Source organism: Macrosteles quadrilineatus, unplaced genomic scaffold (genome assembly GCF_028750875.1).
Source record: "Macrosteles quadrilineatus isolate MER2022 unplaced genomic scaffold, UCM_ALF_1.0 Scaffold_1__1_contigs__length_201487025, whole genome shotgun sequence".
Taxonomy (NCBI): Eukaryota; Metazoa; Arthropoda; class Insecta; order Hemiptera; family Cicadellidae; genus Macrosteles; species Macrosteles quadrilineatus.
In genome coordinates, this window is record NW_026542594.1 from 176,157,734 (window position 1) to 176,178,779 (window position 21,046).

The 21,046-nt window shown below is 34.3% G+C and overlaps 1 protein-coding gene across 18 annotated transcripts; it reads right to left on the reverse strand.

Moving 5' to 3' along the window:
• Positions 1-639: 639 nt before the first annotated feature.
• On the reverse strand, positions 640-19,985 carry LOC128990488 (zinc finger protein 160-like). Of its 18 annotated transcripts, none has more exons than XM_054412916.1 (6): positions 19,773-19,985; positions 19,235-19,309; positions 11,215-11,304; positions 9,199-9,372; positions 6,317-6,489; positions 640-4,356 (listed from the first exon to the last, which is right to left on the reverse strand). In XM_054412916.1, the coding sequence occupies exon 6, from the start codon at positions 4,051-4,053 to the stop codon at positions 2,491-2,493; it is 1,563 nt and encodes a 520-aa protein (XP_054268891.1). In that variant the 5' UTR covers positions 4,054-4,356; positions 6,317-6,489; positions 9,199-9,372; positions 11,215-11,304; positions 19,235-19,309; positions 19,773-19,985; the 3' UTR covers positions 640-2,490. The 18 variants fall into 18 exon arrangements, 17 of the variants coding, with proteins under 17 accessions (XP_054268891.1, XP_054268839.1, XP_054268847.1 ...); XM_054412864.1 differs by having other exon boundaries at positions 11,156-11,304; XM_054412872.1 differs by having other exon boundaries at positions 11,132-11,304.
• Between the last annotated feature and the right edge of the window lie 1,061 nt (positions 19,986-21,046).

Genomic DNA, 21,046 nt, shown 5'->3' on the forward strand with positions numbered 1-21,046 from the left:
ACCCAAATTGCAAACAAAAATCAGCTGATGTATTGCCATATAAGTATATATTTGTTTTGATTTGATTGTTATTGTTTTTACAATTTTTCTCAATGGTAAAATGGTGTTTGCAATCTGAGTGACGTCAGCATATGACGGGAATTAGCACACCTAAGTGCTAATTCCTTCCACCATCTGATAGTATAGTGAGTGCGCCCGGTTCACACTGCTGCCTGCCTTTCCCTGACTACATGAGGTATAACCTGAAAGTCAAGTATTTTCAATTTTGTTGTATTTATTTACTTTTACAATAGGGGAAAATCACTTAACTACAAGTTGAAATCACCCATTATATTTTTGAAATCCCCGGCTGATAAAACCATATTTTTCCTAGTGCGTGCGGTGGTTCAGGGCACCCCCCAACCACCGGCGCCCCTGGGCATATGCCCAGTCTGCCCGTTTATAAAAGTGGGCCTGAGTGTTATGACATTTTCCCTTGTTTATTGGCTTAATTTAATCAGCGGTGTAGCAACACACAAATAATAAATTTATCAAAATGTAATAAAGTAATTCTAAACTGCAAGCTATGTTAAGATAAATTTAGAGTATTTGGTATTACCATTTTATTATTAAATATAGTTACAAATCTACAACGGATTCTAAAACAAAAAAATATCTGTGTACAATTTAGTTATTTATGGTACTCTTAAGTTTAATTTAAGCATAGGTGTAACAAAACACAGTTACTAAATTAACCTACATGTAAACAAGTAAATGAAGGGTAAGTTATGTTACGTTAATGACACAAGTTAATTAGTTGAATTCAAAAGAATTCTAAAAAAATCATAGGCTACAAAGCATCTATACATTGTAATGTTTATACTGGTTCCATGAAAATATATCAATCACATTATTTCCATGACTTAAGACATTAAAAAAAATTTAAAGCAGAGACTGGGTTGATACTGCAACAGACATAGAACCTTTTTTATATTTCTATAACCATTGAAATAGTTTAGAAAAACATAATCCATGATCAAGTTTTACATTAATTGAGCCTACCCCATAGTTGTGTTAAATATTATAATTATTTTCTTTGGATCAGCTGACTAAAATTGTGAAATAAGCGATTTGGCAGTTTTTCTGACGAGACTCTCCCGATCGTAACACCACCCTCCACCGCACCATGCCGTACGCTTCCGAATCATACCGGCGCATCAGCATAGCCTAACTGTTACGGCAAATTGTTATCTCTATCACTGTGACTGTTAAAAAGTATCGTTTGTAGGTTAAATTAAAATTAAATATAATTAAACTGTCATAACCTAACCAAACTAACCAAACTTGCTGATAATTAAAAATTCGAATGAAAGTTGAATAATCGAAAAAATAGTTCTGTTCTAAAAATAAAATTATAAATGTCTCAAATTCAATTTTATAATTATAAAATTAAACTGTCATAACCTAACCAAGCCAACCAAACTTGCTGATATGAAAAAAATTGTTGATAAAAAGTAAGTGCTACCAGCGAGATTCGAAACCGGCACCTTCGGATTATCAGCCCGACACGCTATCCTCTTTGACACCACCAAAGCTCATGGCTTGCGGTAATGGTGTTCCCTCAAGAGAAGAGACTGACGTCACGCCATCGGCACGGCGCGGTGGTGGGTGGGTGTTACGATCGGGAGATGTTTTAGTTTTTCTGGTTTGAATTAAAAGATCAAAGCAAATTTAAACGTTGTGATTGTTTTCATTACAACCATGGAGACCAATCAATATTTTTACTTTTAAAATCCTCACCTCATAACATTATTTTATTTCAATGAACCAAACCACATAGATATTCGTTATTAGTAATTTATTATTGAAATTCACTATTTTTCCACAGAGTTTTGTTTTGAGTTGGTTCAAATTAGATGTTGTCATAAATGTAAAAAAATTATAGTATTGCACCCTGTTGGTAAACCTTAACTTTTTAATGGTATTTAATATCATTGAACCAACTTGTGTAGTTGAAACAGCTGATACAATTATTTCATTCCTTTTAAATATGATTACTCATTAAGTTAACATGGCAAACTCCAGAGCCACTGGAGCGGAGCCCGAAATGGCTTTTGAGATAAGAATGCAGCTATATGTTAATCGGGAATGTGACCTATCATCACACCAAATTTCAGCCCAATCCGACCAGTATTTTTTGCGTTTCCTTGTCACAAACATTCTCATTTATAATATTAGTAGGATTCTGCACGTCTACAGGAAAATACCTGTCTTACAATATGCGTAGATTTTATTATTCGTTAGATTAGGTTAGGTTACAGACGAAGAAAGCTAAAAGTTTAATGAGATACTGTAGTGAAAAAAATAGGCGTACATTCTATGAAAAAGACACTTATTTACAGTCATTAAGGGGCCCTCCACATATTATGTAACACAATTATAAGGTCTCTCTCCCATATGAACTAATACATGTTACTTCATACCACCTTTGGATGTAAAGGATTTTTCACATTAAGAGCACTTATAAGGTCTCTCTCCTGTATGAACCAATGAATGTTTCTTCATATTGCTTTTGGTTGTAAAGGATTTTCCACATGTAGAACACTTATAAGAAGGTCTATCTCCTGTATGAGCCAATGAATGTCTCTTCATATCGCCTTTGGATTTAAAGGATTTTCCACATGTAGAACACTTAAAAGGTCTCTCCCCTGTGTGAATCAATGCATGTGTCTTCATCGTGGTGTTAGATGTAAAGGTTTTTCCACATGTAGAACACTTGTAAGGTCTCTCTCCCGTATGAACCAATAAATGTAGCTTCATATGGCCTTTGGTTTTAAAGGATTTTCCACATGTAGAACACTTGTAAGGTCCCTGTCCTGTATGACCTAGTGTGTGTGTCTTCATATAGTATTTGGATGTAAAGGATTTTTCACATTTAGAGCACTTATAAGGTCTCTCTCCTGTATGAACCAATGAATGTTTCTTCATATTGCTTTTGGTTGTAAAGGATTTTCCACATGTAGAACACTTATGAGAAGGTCTATCTCCCGTATGAGCCAATGAATGTCTCTTCATATCGCCTTTAGATGTAAAGGATTTTTCACATGTAGAGCACTTGTAAGAAGGTCTATCTCCTGTATGAACCAATGAATGTTTCTTCATATTGCCTTTGTTTGTAAAGAATTTTCCACATGTAGAACACTTGTAAGGTCTCTCTCCTGTATGAACCAATGAATGTCTCTTCATATCGCCTTTGAATGTAAAGGATTTTTCACATGTAGAGCACTTGTAAGGCCTCTCTTCTGTATGACACAATGAATGCATCTTCATAGCGGCTTTGGATTTATAGGATTTTCCACATGTAGAGCAATTGTAAGGTCTCTCTTCTGTATGAACCAATGAGTGTCTCTTCATGTCACCTTTGGATGTAAAGGATGATCCACATGTAAGACAATTATAAGGTCTCTCTCCCGTATGAACCAATGAATGTAGCTTCATATGGCTTTTGCATGTAAAGGATTTTCCACATGTAGAGCACTTAAAAGGTCTCTCCCCTGTATGAGTCAATGCATGTGTCTTCATCGCGGTGTTAGATGAATAGGTTTTTCCACATGTAGAGCACTTGTAAGGTCTCTCTCCTGTATGAACTAGTGTGTGTTTCTTCATATCGCCTTTGTATGTACAGGATTTTCCACATGTAGAACAAATATACGGTCTCTCTCCCGTATGAACCAATAAATGTAGCTTCATATGGCTTTTGGTTTTAAAGGATTTTCCACATGTAGAGCACTTGTAAGGTCCCTGTCCTGTATGAACTAGTGTGTGTGTCTTCATATAGTATTTGGATGTAAAGGATTTTCCACATGTTGGGCACTTATAATGATCTTTCCCAAAATGTATCATCAAATGTGTTTTTACATGTTGTTTTCGGAAAAAGGTTTTTCCACATGCCAAACATTTAAAGGGACGCTCTCCGGTGTGATATAATATATGAGCCTTCATTGCGGATTGACTTGAACAACTTTGCACACATATTGGACACTTAAGAGGAAAATTTTTGAAGCAAGTTAACATTTCTATTCTTGCACTTTTTATTTCTATAAATCTTATCACATAAGCTAGTAACTAATTAGAAAAGGTCATAGATTCTTACGTAACTAAAAAGTATGCCTTTTTAAGTGGCTAGTAGTTACATGATGCTACCTCTCTCACTCGACATTGAATCACCTCATAGTCAAATCTTGCAATGCATATTAGGTATTTTACAATATACTTGAGGGGTTTTCCTTTTTCTCTTGTCTTCTTTATTCTTCTTTTGTATTAAATAACTTCTTAAATCGATTTAATCTGTTGCTTTAATTCTTTTTTTGTCTCGACCTAAAACAAAAATGTTTATTGAAACTCAAATTCTAGTTCAACAAAACAAATTGTTGAATTTAACTTGTGTAGGAAAACATAGCATTTGGAGTGGTTCTTCAAAGTCATCAGGGATTATATCAATTAATTAGTTTTTAAATTCATTTTACGTAATTATTTTTGAGCCTAATTTAATTTATGGAGGTGTTCTTCACATCTACAGTAAATACCTTTCTAACAGTATGCGTACATTTTAGTATGCGTTAGGTTAGGTTAGGTTACAGACGAAGATGACTAAAAGTTTAATGAAATGTTGAAAAAATAGAAGTATAATCTATGAAAAAAGACACTTATTTGCAGTCACTAAGGGGCTTTCCGCATATTATGTAAAACAATTATAAGGGCTCTCTCCCGTGTGAACCAATAAATGTTTCTTCATATCGCCTTTGGATGTAAAGGATTTTTCATATGTACAGCACTTATAAAGTTTCTCTCCTGTATGAACCAATAAATGATTCTTCATATTGCCTTTGGATGTAAAGGATTTTTCACATGTTCAGCACTTATAAGGTTTCTCTTCTTTATGAACCAATAAATGTTTCTTCATATCACCTTTGGATGTAAAAGATTTCTCACATGTACAGCACTTATAAAGTTTCTCTCCTGTATGAACCAATAAATGATTCTTCATATTGCCTTTGGATGTAAAGTATTTTTCACATGTTCAGCACTTTTTTTCTCCCGTATGAACCAATAAATGTTTCTTCATATCGCCTTTGGATTTATAGGATTTTCCGCATGTAGAGCACTTGTAAGGCCTCTCTTCTGAATGTACTAATAAATGTTTCTTCATATTGCCCTTGGATTTAAAGGATTTTTCACATGTAGAGCACTTGTAAGAAGGTCTATCTCCTGTATGAACCAATGAATGTTTCTTCATATTGCCTTTGTTTGTAAAGAATTTTCCACATGTAGAACACTTGTAAGATCTCTCTCCTGTATGAACCAATGAATGTCTCTTCATATCGCCTTTGAATGTAAAGGATTTTTCACATGTAGAGCACTTGTAAGGCCTCTCTTCTGTATGACACAATGAATGCATCTTCATAGCGGCTTTGGATTTATAGGATTTTCCACATGTAGAGCAATTGTAAGGTCTCTCTTCTGTATGAACCAATGAGTGTCTCTTCATGTCACCTTTGGATGTAAAGGATGATCCACATGTAAAACAATTATAAGGTCTCTCTCCCGTATGAACCAATGAATGTAGCTTCATATGGCTTTTGCATGTAAAGGATTTTCCACATGTAGAGCACTTAAAAGGTCTCTCCCCTGTATGAGTCAATGCATGTTTCTTCATCGCGGTGTTAGATAAATAGGTTTTTCCACATGTAGAGCACTTGTAAGGTCTCTCTCCTGTATGAACTAGTGTGTGTTTCTTCATATCGCCTTTGTATGTACAGGATTTTCCACATGTAGAACAAATATAAGGTCTCTCTCCCGTATGAACCAATAAATGTAGCTTCATATAGCTTTTGGTTTTAAAGGATTTTCCACATGTAGAGCACTTGTAAGGTCCCTGTCCTGTATGAACTAGTGTGTGTGTCTTCATATAGTATTTGGATGTAAAGGATTTTCCACATGTTGGGCACTTATAATGATCTTTCCCAAAATGTATCATCAAATGTGTTTTTACATGTTGTTTTCGGAAAAAGGTTTTTCCACATGCCAAACATTTAAAGGGACGCTCTCCGGTGTGATATAATATATGGGCCTTCATTGCGGATTGACTTGAACAACTTTGCACACATATTGGACACTTAAGAGGAAAATTTTTGAAGCAAGTTAACATTTCTATTCTTGCACTTTTTATTTCTATAAATCTTATCACATTAGCTAGTAACTAATTAGAAAAGGTCATAGATTCTTACGTAACTAAAAAGTATGCCTTTTTAAGTGGCTAGTAGTTACATGATGCTACCTCTCTCACTCGACATTGAATCACCTCATAGTCAAATCTTGCAATGCATATTAGGTTCTTACAATATACTTGAGGGATTTTCCTTTTTCTCTTGTCTTCTTTATTCTTCTTTTGTATTAAATAACTTCTTAAATCGATTTAATCTGTTGCTTTAATTCTTTTTTTGTCTCGACCTAAAACAAAAATGTTTATTGAAACTCAAATTCTAGTTCAACAAAACAAATTGTTGAATTTAACTTGTGTAGGAAAACATAGCATTTGGAGTGGTTCTTCAAAGTATTACATCAGGGATTATATCAAAGTGTCCCGAACGAATTAACTGACCTGACGATTGTAGAACAAATGTTGATTGCATGAGTACATCCTGCTATGCCCATTTACAGAGTACAAGCAAATGGTCAGGATGGCCAGTTTCACTACAAAGGTACAGTATAAACTATCAGATAAATTTGTCATTCTTTAGAATTTAAATAATATCGGGCAAACAAACTGTGAATCTGTTGAAAGGGAACATATTGAAGGGTGTTAGCTGCTTTAGCCATTGACAATCTTTAAATAATGCTTCGCTCATTTATGCGTCTAAAGTGTAACGGCAGACCACCCTAGTATTTATTTTAACGCTGCGGAGCAGCATGGGTCCTCTAGTTTATTTTTAAAGACAAAAGTCAAAATTTAATTGGTTTAGGTACCTAACATGATTAATTTCTTTAAAAAACAGCTGTCTTCATAAAATTGCCCTTTTCTCTTCTGTCATTTTTTTTCAATATTTACTTTTTCTGTTTATTCATCAGTTTACTTTCAAAATACAACGCTGACTGATGAAATAGGATAGTTTATTCATGCAGTTTCATCTTAAGTGTTAGGGACTAAAAATCAATTTATTTCATTATATTGTATTGTATTTTCAGATATGGTGTGCTTAACGTTTTCATAGATATTTTTATGTGTTGTGTTTTCAATTTTTAATTTGGGTTATAATAAAATGCCACAGAGATGAAACAATCCAGTGTTTGCAAATTTTCAACTTAACAAGAGAGATTGTATGAGAAAAAATGGTGAAAATTGAAATAAATGTTATGAAACCACGTGATAATTATATATAGTGCACGGCCAGATGCTGTCACAACAGACTTTTTTGACTTAGGAAATCTTACCGAGGACGAGGAGTGTGCTTACTGTAATGCCAAACTGTTTATTTGTTAAACTATTAAAACACACTGTATTACCATAATGGAAGTCTTATTATTGAAACACTAAAATGTCATCCTAATTTATGGGTCTTGATTGTAAGTTGTAACCAACATTGCATGAACAATATATGAGGTCACAACAGTGCTATGTATTTCGCTTCTTTTGGAGCAAACATTGGTCTTCCACCTGGGCTTCCTTACTGCTTCAGAATACACGGTCTGCAGTTTACCATAGAAGTGGGGGACTTACCTACGGCGCCACCCCTTTGTGTTTTGCGAAAAAGGAAAAGGTTTCAACATAAAAAAGATATTCAATTGCCCGTTTTTGGCAAGCTTACAAATGCATTTTTCCAAGAAAGGCATTTTACAATATGAGTACAATCCTTGTCACAAACATTCTCATTTATAATATTAGTAGGATTCTGCACGTCTACAGGAAAATACCTGTCTTGCAATATGTGTAGATTTTAGTATTCGTTAGATTAGGTTAGGTTACAGACGAAAAAAGCTAATAGTTTAATGAGATATTGAAAAAAATAGGCGTAAAATCTATGAAAAAAGACACTTATTTACAGTCATTAACGGGCCCTCCAAATATTACGTAACACAATTATAAGGTCTCTCTCCCATATGAACTAATAAATGTTTCTTCATATTGTTTTTGGTTGTAAAGGATTTTCCACATGTAGAGCACTTGTAAGGTCTCTCTCCTGTATGAACCAATGAATGTCTCTTCATATTGCTTTTTTTTGTAAAGAATTTTCCACATATAGAGCACTTGTAAGGGCTCTCTTCTGTATGACACAATGAATGCATCTTCATGTCGCCTTTGGATTTATAGGATTTTCCACATGTAGAGCACTTGTAAGGTCTCTCTTCTGTATGAACTAGTGTGTGTGTCTTCATATAGCATTTGGATGTAAAGGATGATCCACATGTAAAACAATTATAAGGTCTCTCTCCTGTATGAACCAATGAATGTCTCTTCATATGGCTTTTTCTTTTAAAGAATTCTCCACATATAGAGCACTTGTAAGGTCTCTCTTCTGTATGACACAATGAATGCATCTTCATAGCGCCTTTGGATTTATAGGATTTTCCACATGTAGAGCACTTGTAAGGTCTCTCTTCTGTATGAACCAATGAATGTTTCTTCATGTCGCCTTTGGATGTAAAGGATTTTTCACATTTAGAGCACTTATAAGGTTTCTCTCCTGTATGAACCAATGAATGTGTCTTCATCGCAGTGTTAGATGTATAGGTTTTTCCACATGTAGAGCACTTGTAAGGTCTCTCTCCTGTATGAACTAGTGTGTGTGTCTTCATATTGTATTTGGATATAAAGGATTTTCCACATGTTGGGCACTTATAATCTTTCCCAAAATGTATCATCAAATGTGTTTTTACATGTTGTTTTCGGAAAAAGGATTTTCCACATGCCAAACATTTAAAGGGACGCTCTCCGGTGTGATATAATATATGAGCCTTCATTGCGGATTGACTTGAACAACTTTGCACACATATTGGACACTTAAGAGGAAAATTTTTGAAGCAAGTTAACATTTCTATTCTTGCACTTTTTATTTCTATAAATCTTATCACATAAGCTAGTAACTATTTAGAAAAGGTCATAGATTCTTACGTAACTAAAAAGTATGCCTTTTTAAGTGGCTAGTAGTTACATGATGCTACCTCTCTCACTCGACATTGAATCACCTCATAGTCAAATCTTGCAATGCATATTAGGTATTTTACAATATACTTGAGGGATTTTCCTTTTTCTCTTGTCTTCTTTATTCTTCTTTTATATTAAATAACTTCTTAAATCGATTTAATCTGTTGCTTTAATTCTTTTTTTGTCTCGGCCTAAAACAAAAATGTTTAATGAAACTCAAATTCTAGTTCAACAAAACAAATTGTTGAATTTAACTTGTGTAGGAAAACATAGCATTTGGAGTGGTTCTTCAAAGTATTACATCAGGGATTATATCAATTAATTAGTTTTTAAATTCATTTTACGTAATTGTTTTTGAGCCTAATTTAATTTATGGAGGTATTACTCACATCTACAGTAAATACCTTTCTAACAGTATGCGTACGTTTTAGTATGCGTTAGGTTAGGTTAGGTTACAGACGAAGATGACTAAAGGTTTAATGAAATGTTGAAAAAATAGAAGTATAATCTATGAAAAAAGACACTTATTTGCAGTCACTAAGGGGCTTTCCGCATATTATGTAAAACAATTATAAGGGCTCTCTCCCGTATGAACCAATAAATGTTTCTTCATATCGCCTTTGGATGTAAAGGATTTTTCACATATACAGCACTTATAAAGTTTCTCTCCTGTATGAACCAATAAATGATTCTTTATATTGCCTTTGGATGTAAAGGATGTTTCACATGTTCAGCACTTATAAGGTTTCTCTTCTGTATGAACCAATAAATGTTTCTTCATATCGCCTTTGGATGTAAAGGATTTTTCACATGTAGAGCACTTATAAAGTTTCTCTCCTGTATGAACCAATAAATGATTCTTCATATTGCCTTTGAATGTAAAGGATTTTTCACATGTACAGCACTTATAAAGTTTCTCTCCTGTATGAACCAATAAATGATTCTTCATATTGCCTTTGGATGTAAAGGATTTTTCACATGTTCAGCACTTATAAGGTTTCTCTCCCGTATGAACCAATAAATGTTTCTTCATATCGCCTTTGGATTTATAGGATTTTCCGCATGTAGAGCACTTGTAAGGCCTCTCTTCTGAATGGACTAATAAATGTTTCTTCATATTGCTCTTGGATTTAAAGGATTTTTCACATGTGGAGCACTTGTAACGTTTCTCTCCCGTATGAACCAATAAATGTTTCTTCATATTGCCTTTGGATTTATAGGATTTTCCGCATGTAGAGCACTTGTAAGGCCTCTCTTCTGAATGGACTAATAAATGATTCTTCATATTGCTCTTGGATTTATGTAGAGCACTTGTAAGGTCTATCTCCTGTATGAACTAATGAATGTTTGTTCATACTGCCTTTGGATGTAAAGGATTTTCCACATGTAGAGCACTTGTAAGGTCTCTCTCCTGTATGAACTATTGTGTTTCTCTTATTATAGTCTTTTGATGCAAAGGATTTTTCAGATGCTGGGCACTTATGATGTATCAACAAATGTCTTTTTACATGGTATTTTTGGAAAAAGGTTTTCCCACATGCCAAACATTTAAAGGGACGCTCTCCCGTGTGATACAATATATGAGCCTTCATTGCGGATTGAGTTGAACAACTTTGCCCACATATTGGACACTCAAGAGGAAATATTTTTAAGCAAGCTAACATTTCTACTCTTGACCCTTTTATTTCTATTAATGTTATCACTATGATAGTGGTTTAAATACCTTATTCATGCAATCCAATTATTGGAATTGGATTTGGAATTGGATTGCATGAATAAGGTATTTAAACCACTATCATAGTTATTATTCACAATCCGGAGGCTACCCACACCATAATAATGTTATCACATAAGGTAGTAACTAATTAATTAGGAAAGTCATTAATTCGTATGTAATTAAAACTTGTTTGTAGGCCTTGTTAAGTGGCTAGTAGTTACATGATAGGCTACCTCTCTCACTCAACATTAAATCACCTCATAGTCAAATCTTGCAAAGCACATTGGGTATTTTACAATATACTTGAGGGATTTACTTTTCTCTCTTGTCTTCTTTATTCTTAAATTGTATTATATTGCTTCTTAAATCAATTAAATCTGATGTTTTAATTCTTTTTTGTCTCGACCTAAAACAAAATTGTTTATTGAAACTCAAATTCTAGTTAAACAATACACATTTTTGAATTTTATTTGTGTAGGGAAACATAACATTTGGAGTGGTTCTTAAAATTATTACATCAGAGATTATATCAATTAGTTTTTTTAAAGTGATTAAACTATATACTCCTCTCTTTTGTCTAAACTCAACTGTCTTCTTTTCTGAGAAAGATCATATCTTATTAAAACCATTTATTAATTAAAATGGGTTAAATAATAAATTTACAATATTTTAATTTCTACAAGCATGAGAATATCATAATGATTTTGAGGCTTTACTGTTATTCTCAATATTGAAAAAATCCCACTAACCAATAACACCTCAAATCCGAACACCGCTTAATATGAATCACCTGTTGCAGAGAAAACTTTGCTGTATTTAAAATAAAATAAAAAGAAAAACAACACAAATAGGTGCTCTAGAGAAAGTACTCCCCGGTCTGTATCACTCCGTTATTTTTTCCTCGGCAAGCAATGTGCTCCGCGACTTGAGAAAATAGTTCCGTATATTTTTGTAATTTGCACTGGTTGAATACTATACAATCTATATATTTAATACACAGTTGTAACACTGTTTTCTCAGTAATTACTGGACCGATCTACAAGATTTATGTCTCAAATAAAAGGGGATAGTGTGTAGATTTGCCGATTCCTAGAACACACGGAAGATTTCTCTATATATTTAATACACAGTTGTAACACTGTTTTCTCAGTAATTACTGGACCGATTTACAAGATTTATGTCTCAAATAAAAGGGGATAGTGTGTAGATTTGCCGATTCCTAGAACACACGGAAGATTTCTCAGGTGCCGTTTGACGTCACTAACTGCTGACGTTACTTTGAGGGAACACCAATACCGCAACGATACGTTATCAGCCATCGGCCTCGGTGGTGCAGTGGATAGCGTTGCGGGCTGATAATCCGAATGATCCGGGTTCGAATCCCGCCGGTGGCACTAACTATTTATCAACAATTTTTTCATATTAGCAAGTTTGGTTGGTTTGGTTAGGTTATGACAGTTTAATTTTATAATTAAAATATCATAAAATTGAATTTTAGACAATTATAATTTTATTTTATGAACACAACTATTTTTTAGATTAGTAAACCTTTATTCGATTTTTCCCATTATCAGCACGTTTGGTTAGTTTGGTTAGGTTATGACAGTTTAATTTAATAATAGAAAATTATAAAATTGTCTGTTTCTTCAGACGCAGCAGTTAGTGACGTCAAACGGCACCTTAGAAATCTTCCGTGTGCCCCACCGCCCGTGCTCCGCCACGGGAATATTGTCAACAATAAGAGACATAATAATATAAACAAATACTGTTTATCTTTGTATTTTTTTAGGGGCTGCTTATTTTTTACACGAAATAGAACTGATAATTGGCCTGTATAAACTATTTATGTTAATCAAACCCATTTATTAGTTTAGCCAAATGTTAGAGGTTATTAACGGTCCAATCCGATGGTAAAAGTAGTCCCGAATCTTAAAATTATATAAAGTACCAAAATGATGTTGATTCATCTAAGTGAGAGTTAGAACTCGCCATTGCAATAAATGTATTATTCAAATATTTGTTGATAAGGAGCTAATTTTACCTTCACATTATGACAACATAAGGAGAATATATTTGTGTCCCTGTTAGTCTGTATTGACTCAAAATTCATAAATTTGCAGTTGTGACAAATCTAATTAAACGATCACAATACAAAAGAATTGGTGTTATGTAGTGACTTCCAGAGCACATTTAAGTGAAATTTACTTCTTTAGTTCGATGGTTCTCCAAGTGTTTTTTTTTCCGTTCTGGCTGTCTCTTTACGCAGAGTTAGTGACTTTTTACCTTTTCTTTTTATTTTTGTTGTTTTCACACCCAGGGAATTATGACAAAGTTTTATAACGCTGTAATGACCCGAGTCAACATTTATGTCTCAAATAAAAGGGGATAGTGTGTAGATTTGCCGATTCCTAGAACACACGGAAGATTTCTCTATATATTTAATACACAGTTGTAACACTGTTTTCTCAGTAATTACTGGACCGATCTACAAGATTTATGTCTCAAATAAAAGGGGATAGTGTGTAGATTTGCCGATTCCTAGAACACACGGAAGATTTCTCAGGTGCCGTTTGACGTCACTAACTGCTGACGTTACTTTGAGGGAACACCAATACCGCAACGATACGTTATCAGCCATCGGCCTCGGTGGTGCAGTGGATAGCGTTGCGGGCTGATAATCCGAATGATCCGGGTTCGAATCCCGCCGGTGGCACTAACTATTTATCAACAATTTTTTCATATTAGCAAGTTTGGTTGGTTTGGTTAGGTTATGACAGTTTAATTTTATAATTAAAATATCATAAAATTGAATTTTAGACAATTATAATTTTATTTTATGAACAAAACTATTTTTTAGATTAGTAAACCTTTATTCGATTTTTCCCATTATCAGCACGTTTGGTTAGTTTGGTTAGGTTATGACAGTTTAATTTAATAATAGAAAATTATAAAATTGTCTGTTTCTTCAGACGCAGCAGTTAGTGACGTCAAACGGCACCTTAGAAATCTTCCGTGTGCCCCACCGCCCGTGCTCCGCCATGGGAATATTGTCAACAATAAGAGACATAATAATATAAACAAATACTGTTTATCTTTGTATTTTTTTAGGGGCTGCTTATTTTTTACACGAAATAGAACTGATAATTGGCCTGTATAAACTATTTATGTTAATCAAACCCATTTATTAGTTTAGCCAAATGTTAGAGGTTATTAACGGTCCAATCCGATGGTAAAAGTAGTCCCGAATCTTAAAATTATATATAGTACCAAAATGATGTTGATTCATCTAAGTGAGAGTTAGAACTCGCCATTGCAATAAATGTATTATTCAAATATTTGTTGATAAGGAGCTAATTTTACCTTCACATTATGACAACATAAGGAGAATATATTTGTGTCCCTGTTAGTCTGTATTGACTCAAAATTCATAAATTTGCAGTTGTGACAAATCTAATTAAACGATCACAATACAAAAGAATTGGTGTTATGTAGTGACTTCCAGAGCACATTTAAGTGAAATTTACTTCTTTAGTTCGATGGTTCTCCACGTGTTTTTTTTTCCGTTCTGGCTGTCTCTTTACGCAGAGTTAGTGACTTTTTACCTTTTCTTTTTATTTTTGTTGTTTTCACACCCAGGGAATTATGACAAAGTTTTATAACGCTGTAATGACCCGAGTCAACATTTATGTCTCAAATAAAAGGGGATAGTGTGTAGATTTGCCGATTCCTAGAACACACGGAAGATTTCTTTATATATTTAATACACAGTTGTAACACTGTTTTCTCAGTAATTACTGGACCGATCTACAAGATTTATGTCTCAAATAAAAGGGGATAGTGTGTGGATTTGCCGATTCCTAGAACACACGGAAGATTTCTCAGGTGCCGTTTGACGTCACTAACTGCTGACGTTACTTTGAGGGAACACCAATACCGCAACGATACGTTATCAGCCATCGGCCTCGGTGGTGCAGTGGATAGCGTTGCGGGCTGATAATCCGAATGATCCGGGTTCGAATCCCGCCAGTGGCACTAACTATTTATCAACAATTTTTTCATATTAGCAAGTTTGGTTGGTTTGGTTAGGTTATGACAGTTTAATTTTATAATTAAAATATCATAAAATTGAATTTTAGACAATTATAATTTTATTTTATGAACAAAACTATTTTTTAGATTAGTAAACCTTTATTCGATTTTTCCATTATCAGCACGTTTGGTTAGTTTGGTTAGGTTATGACAGTTTAATTTAATAGGCCCCTAATAGAAAATTATAAAATTGTCTGTTTCTTCAGACGCAGCAGTTAGTGACGTCAAACGGCACCTTAGAAATCTTCCGTGTGCCCCACCGCCCGTGCTCCGCCATGGGAATATTGTCAACAATAAGAGACATAATAATATAAACAAATACTGTTTATCTTTGTATTTTTTTAGGGGTTGCTTATTTTTTACACAAGATATATAAATTATTCGTCAGCTGTTCAATTTTTGTCAGACATTTGTTATTATTTTTATAACCTCACTTTCAGTATGTAATTATTAATCTAGGAGTTTCTGTTTATTAACACACAATTTTGATCAAGGAAAGTATATTTTTGTACATTATTTGTATGTTTTGGTGTAAATTTTGTATTTTTGAAATGTTTTAGTTTTCCTGCGAAGTGATCTGAAGGAAAGTGGTAATTGAGTTTAAGTTTGAGTATGTGATGTGAAATAATACCCATAGTAGGGGACGGAAACTTATTGTTTTGATCAAGATAATTTATTCTTCTATAGCCACCAGAACAATCATGGGGAGTACAGATAATTGCTAATGAGTGGGAAACATTTTATCGTAGTGATTAATCTTACTCAAGATCAATGTTTGACGTTCAGCAGTACCAAATTTTACCTTCTCGAGCTGGCGAGTATGCTGGGATACGTGGAACTACGATTTATCAGTGAACTATACCCTATTTTTCATTCGAGTACACAGGGAAGTTGCTTGTAAAACTGTGACTTACGATTTCGGTTCTGGCGAAGAAGTATGTGACTTGATGTTTAATGGCAATGTTGACTCGGGTCATTATAGCGTAATAATACTTTATCATTAACCCCAAGGTGTGAAAAGTAGAAAAAGAAAAAGAAAAGGTAATCATTAACCGGGCGTAAGAGACATACAGAACGAAAAAAACACGTAGAGAACCATCAAACTAAAAAGGTAAAGAGCAGTGATGGTGTTTAATATGCTCTGGAAGTCCTTAAAAATACACCAACCAATTGGGGTTGTTAAATTGAATTTTTCACTACTGCAAATCTATGAATTTCCAGTCAGACTAAAACAGACTAAAAAGGACATAAATATATTCTCCTTTGTTGTCACAAGGGGAAGGTAAAATGAATTCCTTAACAACAAATGTAATGAAAAAAACAACGAATACAGGAATATACTTGAACAAATTATCTCCTTAGCATAAGTAGCTGCTTATTAGGTTATCAGCATTGCGCAGTTTGTATACTATTTATTTTTCAAACGAAACTCGAATTAGTATAAAACATTCGTTTGGTTAAATTATATCGGTTTGATTAACATAAAATAGTTTACACAGGCAAACTACCTGTTCTATTTCATATAACAAACTAGCTGTAACCCGCGGGCTTTGCCCCGTTTAACTTCTTAATTTTCAAGATGATCTCGTTCGCATGGCTCAATCACGTCCTGGTTGAAAAATTAAGCAGCCCCTAAATAAAATACAAAGATAAACAGTATTTGTTAATCATTATGTGTTTTATTGCTGACAATATTCCCGTGGCGGAGCACGGGCGGTTAACTAGTATTTTAAAATGTGATGATGGTTTCTGAGGGGGGATTTTTTTTTTCCTAGGACGCTAGGCACGAGCCTGGGATTGTTCTTCACATTACTTCAGGCTAGACCTAGGGGTTGCGGCATTATCACTTAGATAAAATCCATTGGTGACTTGGCGGGGATCGAACCCGGGACCTCACGGACCGAAGTCCCGCGCTCTAGCCACTACGCCAGCTCGCGGGTGATTAAAGGATAATATAATTTAAATTTGCTATGAATTTTCTGACAATTTATTTAAATAGGCTACCTATATGGCGAATTTTGGTACAATAAAAGAAGTAGAATTATATAACTAAAATGAATGAATGTAGTGAATGGTCTAAAAATGACATGTAACATTGCAACTATATAAAATAAATAAAAATAAATGAATAAATAAAACTTTCATTCATGAGCAAATTTCAGAATACAAAACTACTAGCATATACAAATTGACTCAAGTCAGGACCTAAACTAACAAAACTTCTTATAACTACAAAACAAAATAAGATTAGTTACAAACTCTTTAGGCAATTCTAAAAATTTGTGCGTTGACAAAGTGCATAGCAGAACAATTTTCAGGGTTAAGCTTTAACCCATGATCCTTAGACCATTCACAAACCTTTAAAAGGTAGGCCTACTACTACGCTGTAATGCTTCCCCAACAAAAGTAGGCTGGTATGATAAATAGAGTTGCCAGTTGTCAGCATAAAGCCCCGTTTCTATCAAACATTTTCTGCTCAAAATATTGTTGTCAGCTAAACTCACAACAATAATGGAGTAAAAAGGTGAATGGAAACACTCGCAAAATGTGAGGAAGATAGGTCGGACTTTATGCGGATTCGAGACTGTATTAAGTCCTTTGAAGTGAGGTTAGATTAGGTAAGTTAAAGGTTAGGTTAGTTATCCTTATATTCGTAATCCTAATCTTTGTTTTACGGCGACTACGGCCACTTACGAATCTCTCCGACAAAAACTGATTGCATTTTTGGATTCAGCGTTAAAAATACTGTAAGTAGACATATAAAAATACATCATATCCCAATGTAAATACAGTAGACTCCCTCTTATCCGGACACCTTTTAACCGGACATTGGTTTAACCGGACCACGCTCGGTAGAAGTGACATCTCTTTATCCGGATAATTTTTATCAGCACATCGGTTTAACCGGACTAGATCGCCAGGAAGTGGGTGGTACTGAAACGACTGTTCTCGTGGGAAAGATTTGAGACCAGTGATTATGTGTCTAAATACAACAATGCTCTCCTAATTTTAAGTCAAATACTGTATAGAGTATGCATTTAAACGGTCTTTTTTAATGAGATTTTGGGGACGTCGGTTTAACCGGAAAACCCGTTATCCGGACTGGCCTCGGTCCCGAGGAGTCCGGATAAGAGAGAGTCTACTGTACAGTAAATATTTGCCCTCAAGGGTATTAACAGGACTGTCCTTTTCTTTTCTAATGTATTTTGTAATTTACTAGCTTACTGTAAGTTAACCCTCCGAGTGTCCCTAGTTTTGGCCTTAATGTTTGCCTATTTTTTGCGCATTTGCAAGGTGTTATTAAAACGGATCTGAGAAGCTTAAAAACAATGTTAATTATACTGTTCTATTATACATATACTATTTTGTTAGGAAAATCATGGGCTTCAATATTATACATAAAACATAAGGAACATTTGTTTAAAAAAAAATTTTTAGGTAAAAAAAAATATTTTGGAAATTTAAAAAAAAAAAATAAGTTCGCGCTCAATGAAATTGTATAAATTATAGGCCTATAAATATTTGAAAATAGCCACTTTGTTCTAAATTTTATGAGGATTACAAATATATAATAATTAAGGAAGTAGATTTGCAAATAAATAAGTTATGGGCAAAAAACAGATTTCAGTACATAGCGTTTAGCTAAGAATGCATAGCCTAACCATAGCTAGGAATCTGGCTGATAATTTACATCAATATCACTACCTAACTTACTTCTTCAGGATCATCAACCAGCCCTTCAAAATCACTTAAATCTTCTTAAAATGCACCACGTACACGTATATCACTACTTTTGATTTTTAACACTAAAACAATGATAAACGTAATAAAACACATCAGTCACCGTCACCGATGTGAAATAACCAAGATGTCGGACGTCATCTGTCTGCTACAATTATGATCAGCAAGCGCTTAGAGACAGACCGAGGGAGAAAGCTTAGAATGTACGGAATAAAACGATACCTAACTCGATCCAGTTCAATCCGATTTTGTCAGTCATAGAGCCTTCGCCGTAAACAGTGTTTGTGTGTCGAAAAATCGACACAAAACACTACACAAAGTGTGTTATGTGTCGATTTTTCGACAAATAACACTCGGAGGGTTAAGCTTATGGTTTGTGATAACCAATGTTCAGCCATTAAGTTAATGCTTTATCTGAGTTTGCATACTAAGGTCCGACCTCAAAGAGCTTAGGTCAATAAGTACCTACTTAATAAAATTAATAGAATACACTTAATTTAGGCTACCTGTTTAAGGTAGGCCTAATCAACATAGGATGCAACAGTGAGAACTCTTCCTCTACAGGTAATGCAACTTGAAACCTGTAAAGACAATTCTGTGAATAGCTTTTTTGATTAGGTAGGCCTAGGTACACAAGCTGCAAATTAAGTTAATTATTACAGATTACAGGCCTATACAAAGTTTCATAAAATTTGGTCTGTAAACCATATTATGGAACTAAGCTAGGTAACCTAGCCTAGCCTATGTTACTTGAAGTTTGACTATAACTGGTACCTACAAATCCTTTATTCAATAGCAGCAAGAGTGGATTGAAATATGTAAAGGTTGATTAATTGGTGGGACCACAATATAAAAAAAATTGACTTCAGTGAGGTTGGACAAAAACAAAACAAAATTTTCTGTAGGTCCACATAGCAAACTTACTATTAACAATACAGGCAAGTCATGTCCTCAACCATAAAATTGGACTGGCCAAACTGCCTGTTGAACTAACAGTGCTATGCTAGAGGAAAGATAAACTGCTTAGAATCCAGCTAAAATTACCTATGCTAAGTAGCAGGAAGATTGTTCTTTTCAAAGTTTTTTTCCGGGTGTATTGGTTTTAACTGCAAATTTATGGGGTAAAGAAGCTAAAAAAAGCTAAACCAAAACCAACAAGGTGTTAGTTTTAGTTAACCTCAAAAGAAACTGATTAAACAATAATTGACGACATCTTGAACAATAAATCTTTTCTTTTTTTCCCTCTGCTTCTGCTGGTTTGCTTAGCCGGTTTAGGACCGTCGTGAAGTTAGCGGCTCTTTTCATCGGCGCTTTTTCGGTTTGTAATAGATGTGGGTTGGTACTCCTGCGGACGCCACAAACGTGTTTTGCAGGGATGTCGGAAACACAATTCAATGACAATACGGTGCGAAATGATGTTTTTATATTTATATAATGTCAATTATACATTAATAAAACGTGTATACAAGTTAAAACTAATTAATTGACGTATTTTAAAAGGCCAATTTGAGACCGTAGTGTACATTATACGTAGCTATGGCTTAACATAACGCGATCAATTAAAACTCCGAACACAAAAGTGCATAATCTTTTTTTCCCAAGCCCATCACATAAACTTTGAGCTATTCTAATGGTAATATACAATGTGTAGAATACTCAGTATAAATATGATTGAGGCAGTCCAGTAAATTACGAAGTTATCTGGCAAAATGTATATGGTTGATAGTAACTCGTATCAGGAAAAAGTGCACAATCTTTTTCCTAAGCCCATCACACCAACTTTGAGGTATTCTAATGGTAATGTACAATGTGTAGAATAGGTACTCAGTATAAATATGATTGAGGCAGTCCAGTGAATTACGAAGCTTTAAGGCAAAATCTATATGGTTGATAGGAACTCGCATCAGGAAAAAGTGCACAATCTTTTTCCTTAGTCCATCACATCAACCTTGATGTATTCTAATGGTAATATACAATGTGTAGAATACTCAGTATATATATGATTGAGGCAGTCCAGTGAATTACGAAGCTATAAGGCAAAATGTATATGGTTGATAGGAACTCGCATCAGGAAAAGTGCACAATCTTTTTCCTGAGCCCATCACATCAACTTTGAGGTATTCTAATGGTAATATACAATGTGTAGAATAATCAGTATGAGTATGATTGCGGCAGTCCAGTAAATTACGAAGTTATATGGCAAAATGTATATAGTTGATAGGAACTCGCATCAGGAAAAGTGCACAATCTTTTTCCTAAGCCCATCACATCAACTTTGAGATATTCTAATGGTAATATACAATGTGTAGAATAATCAG

Bases quoted from the DNA above. Each gene is read 5' to 3' on its own strand.
- LOC128990488 (XM_054412972.1), bottom strand. From the start codon at position 4,053: ATGTTAACTTGCTTCAAAAATTTTCCTCTTAAGTGTCCAATATGTGTG.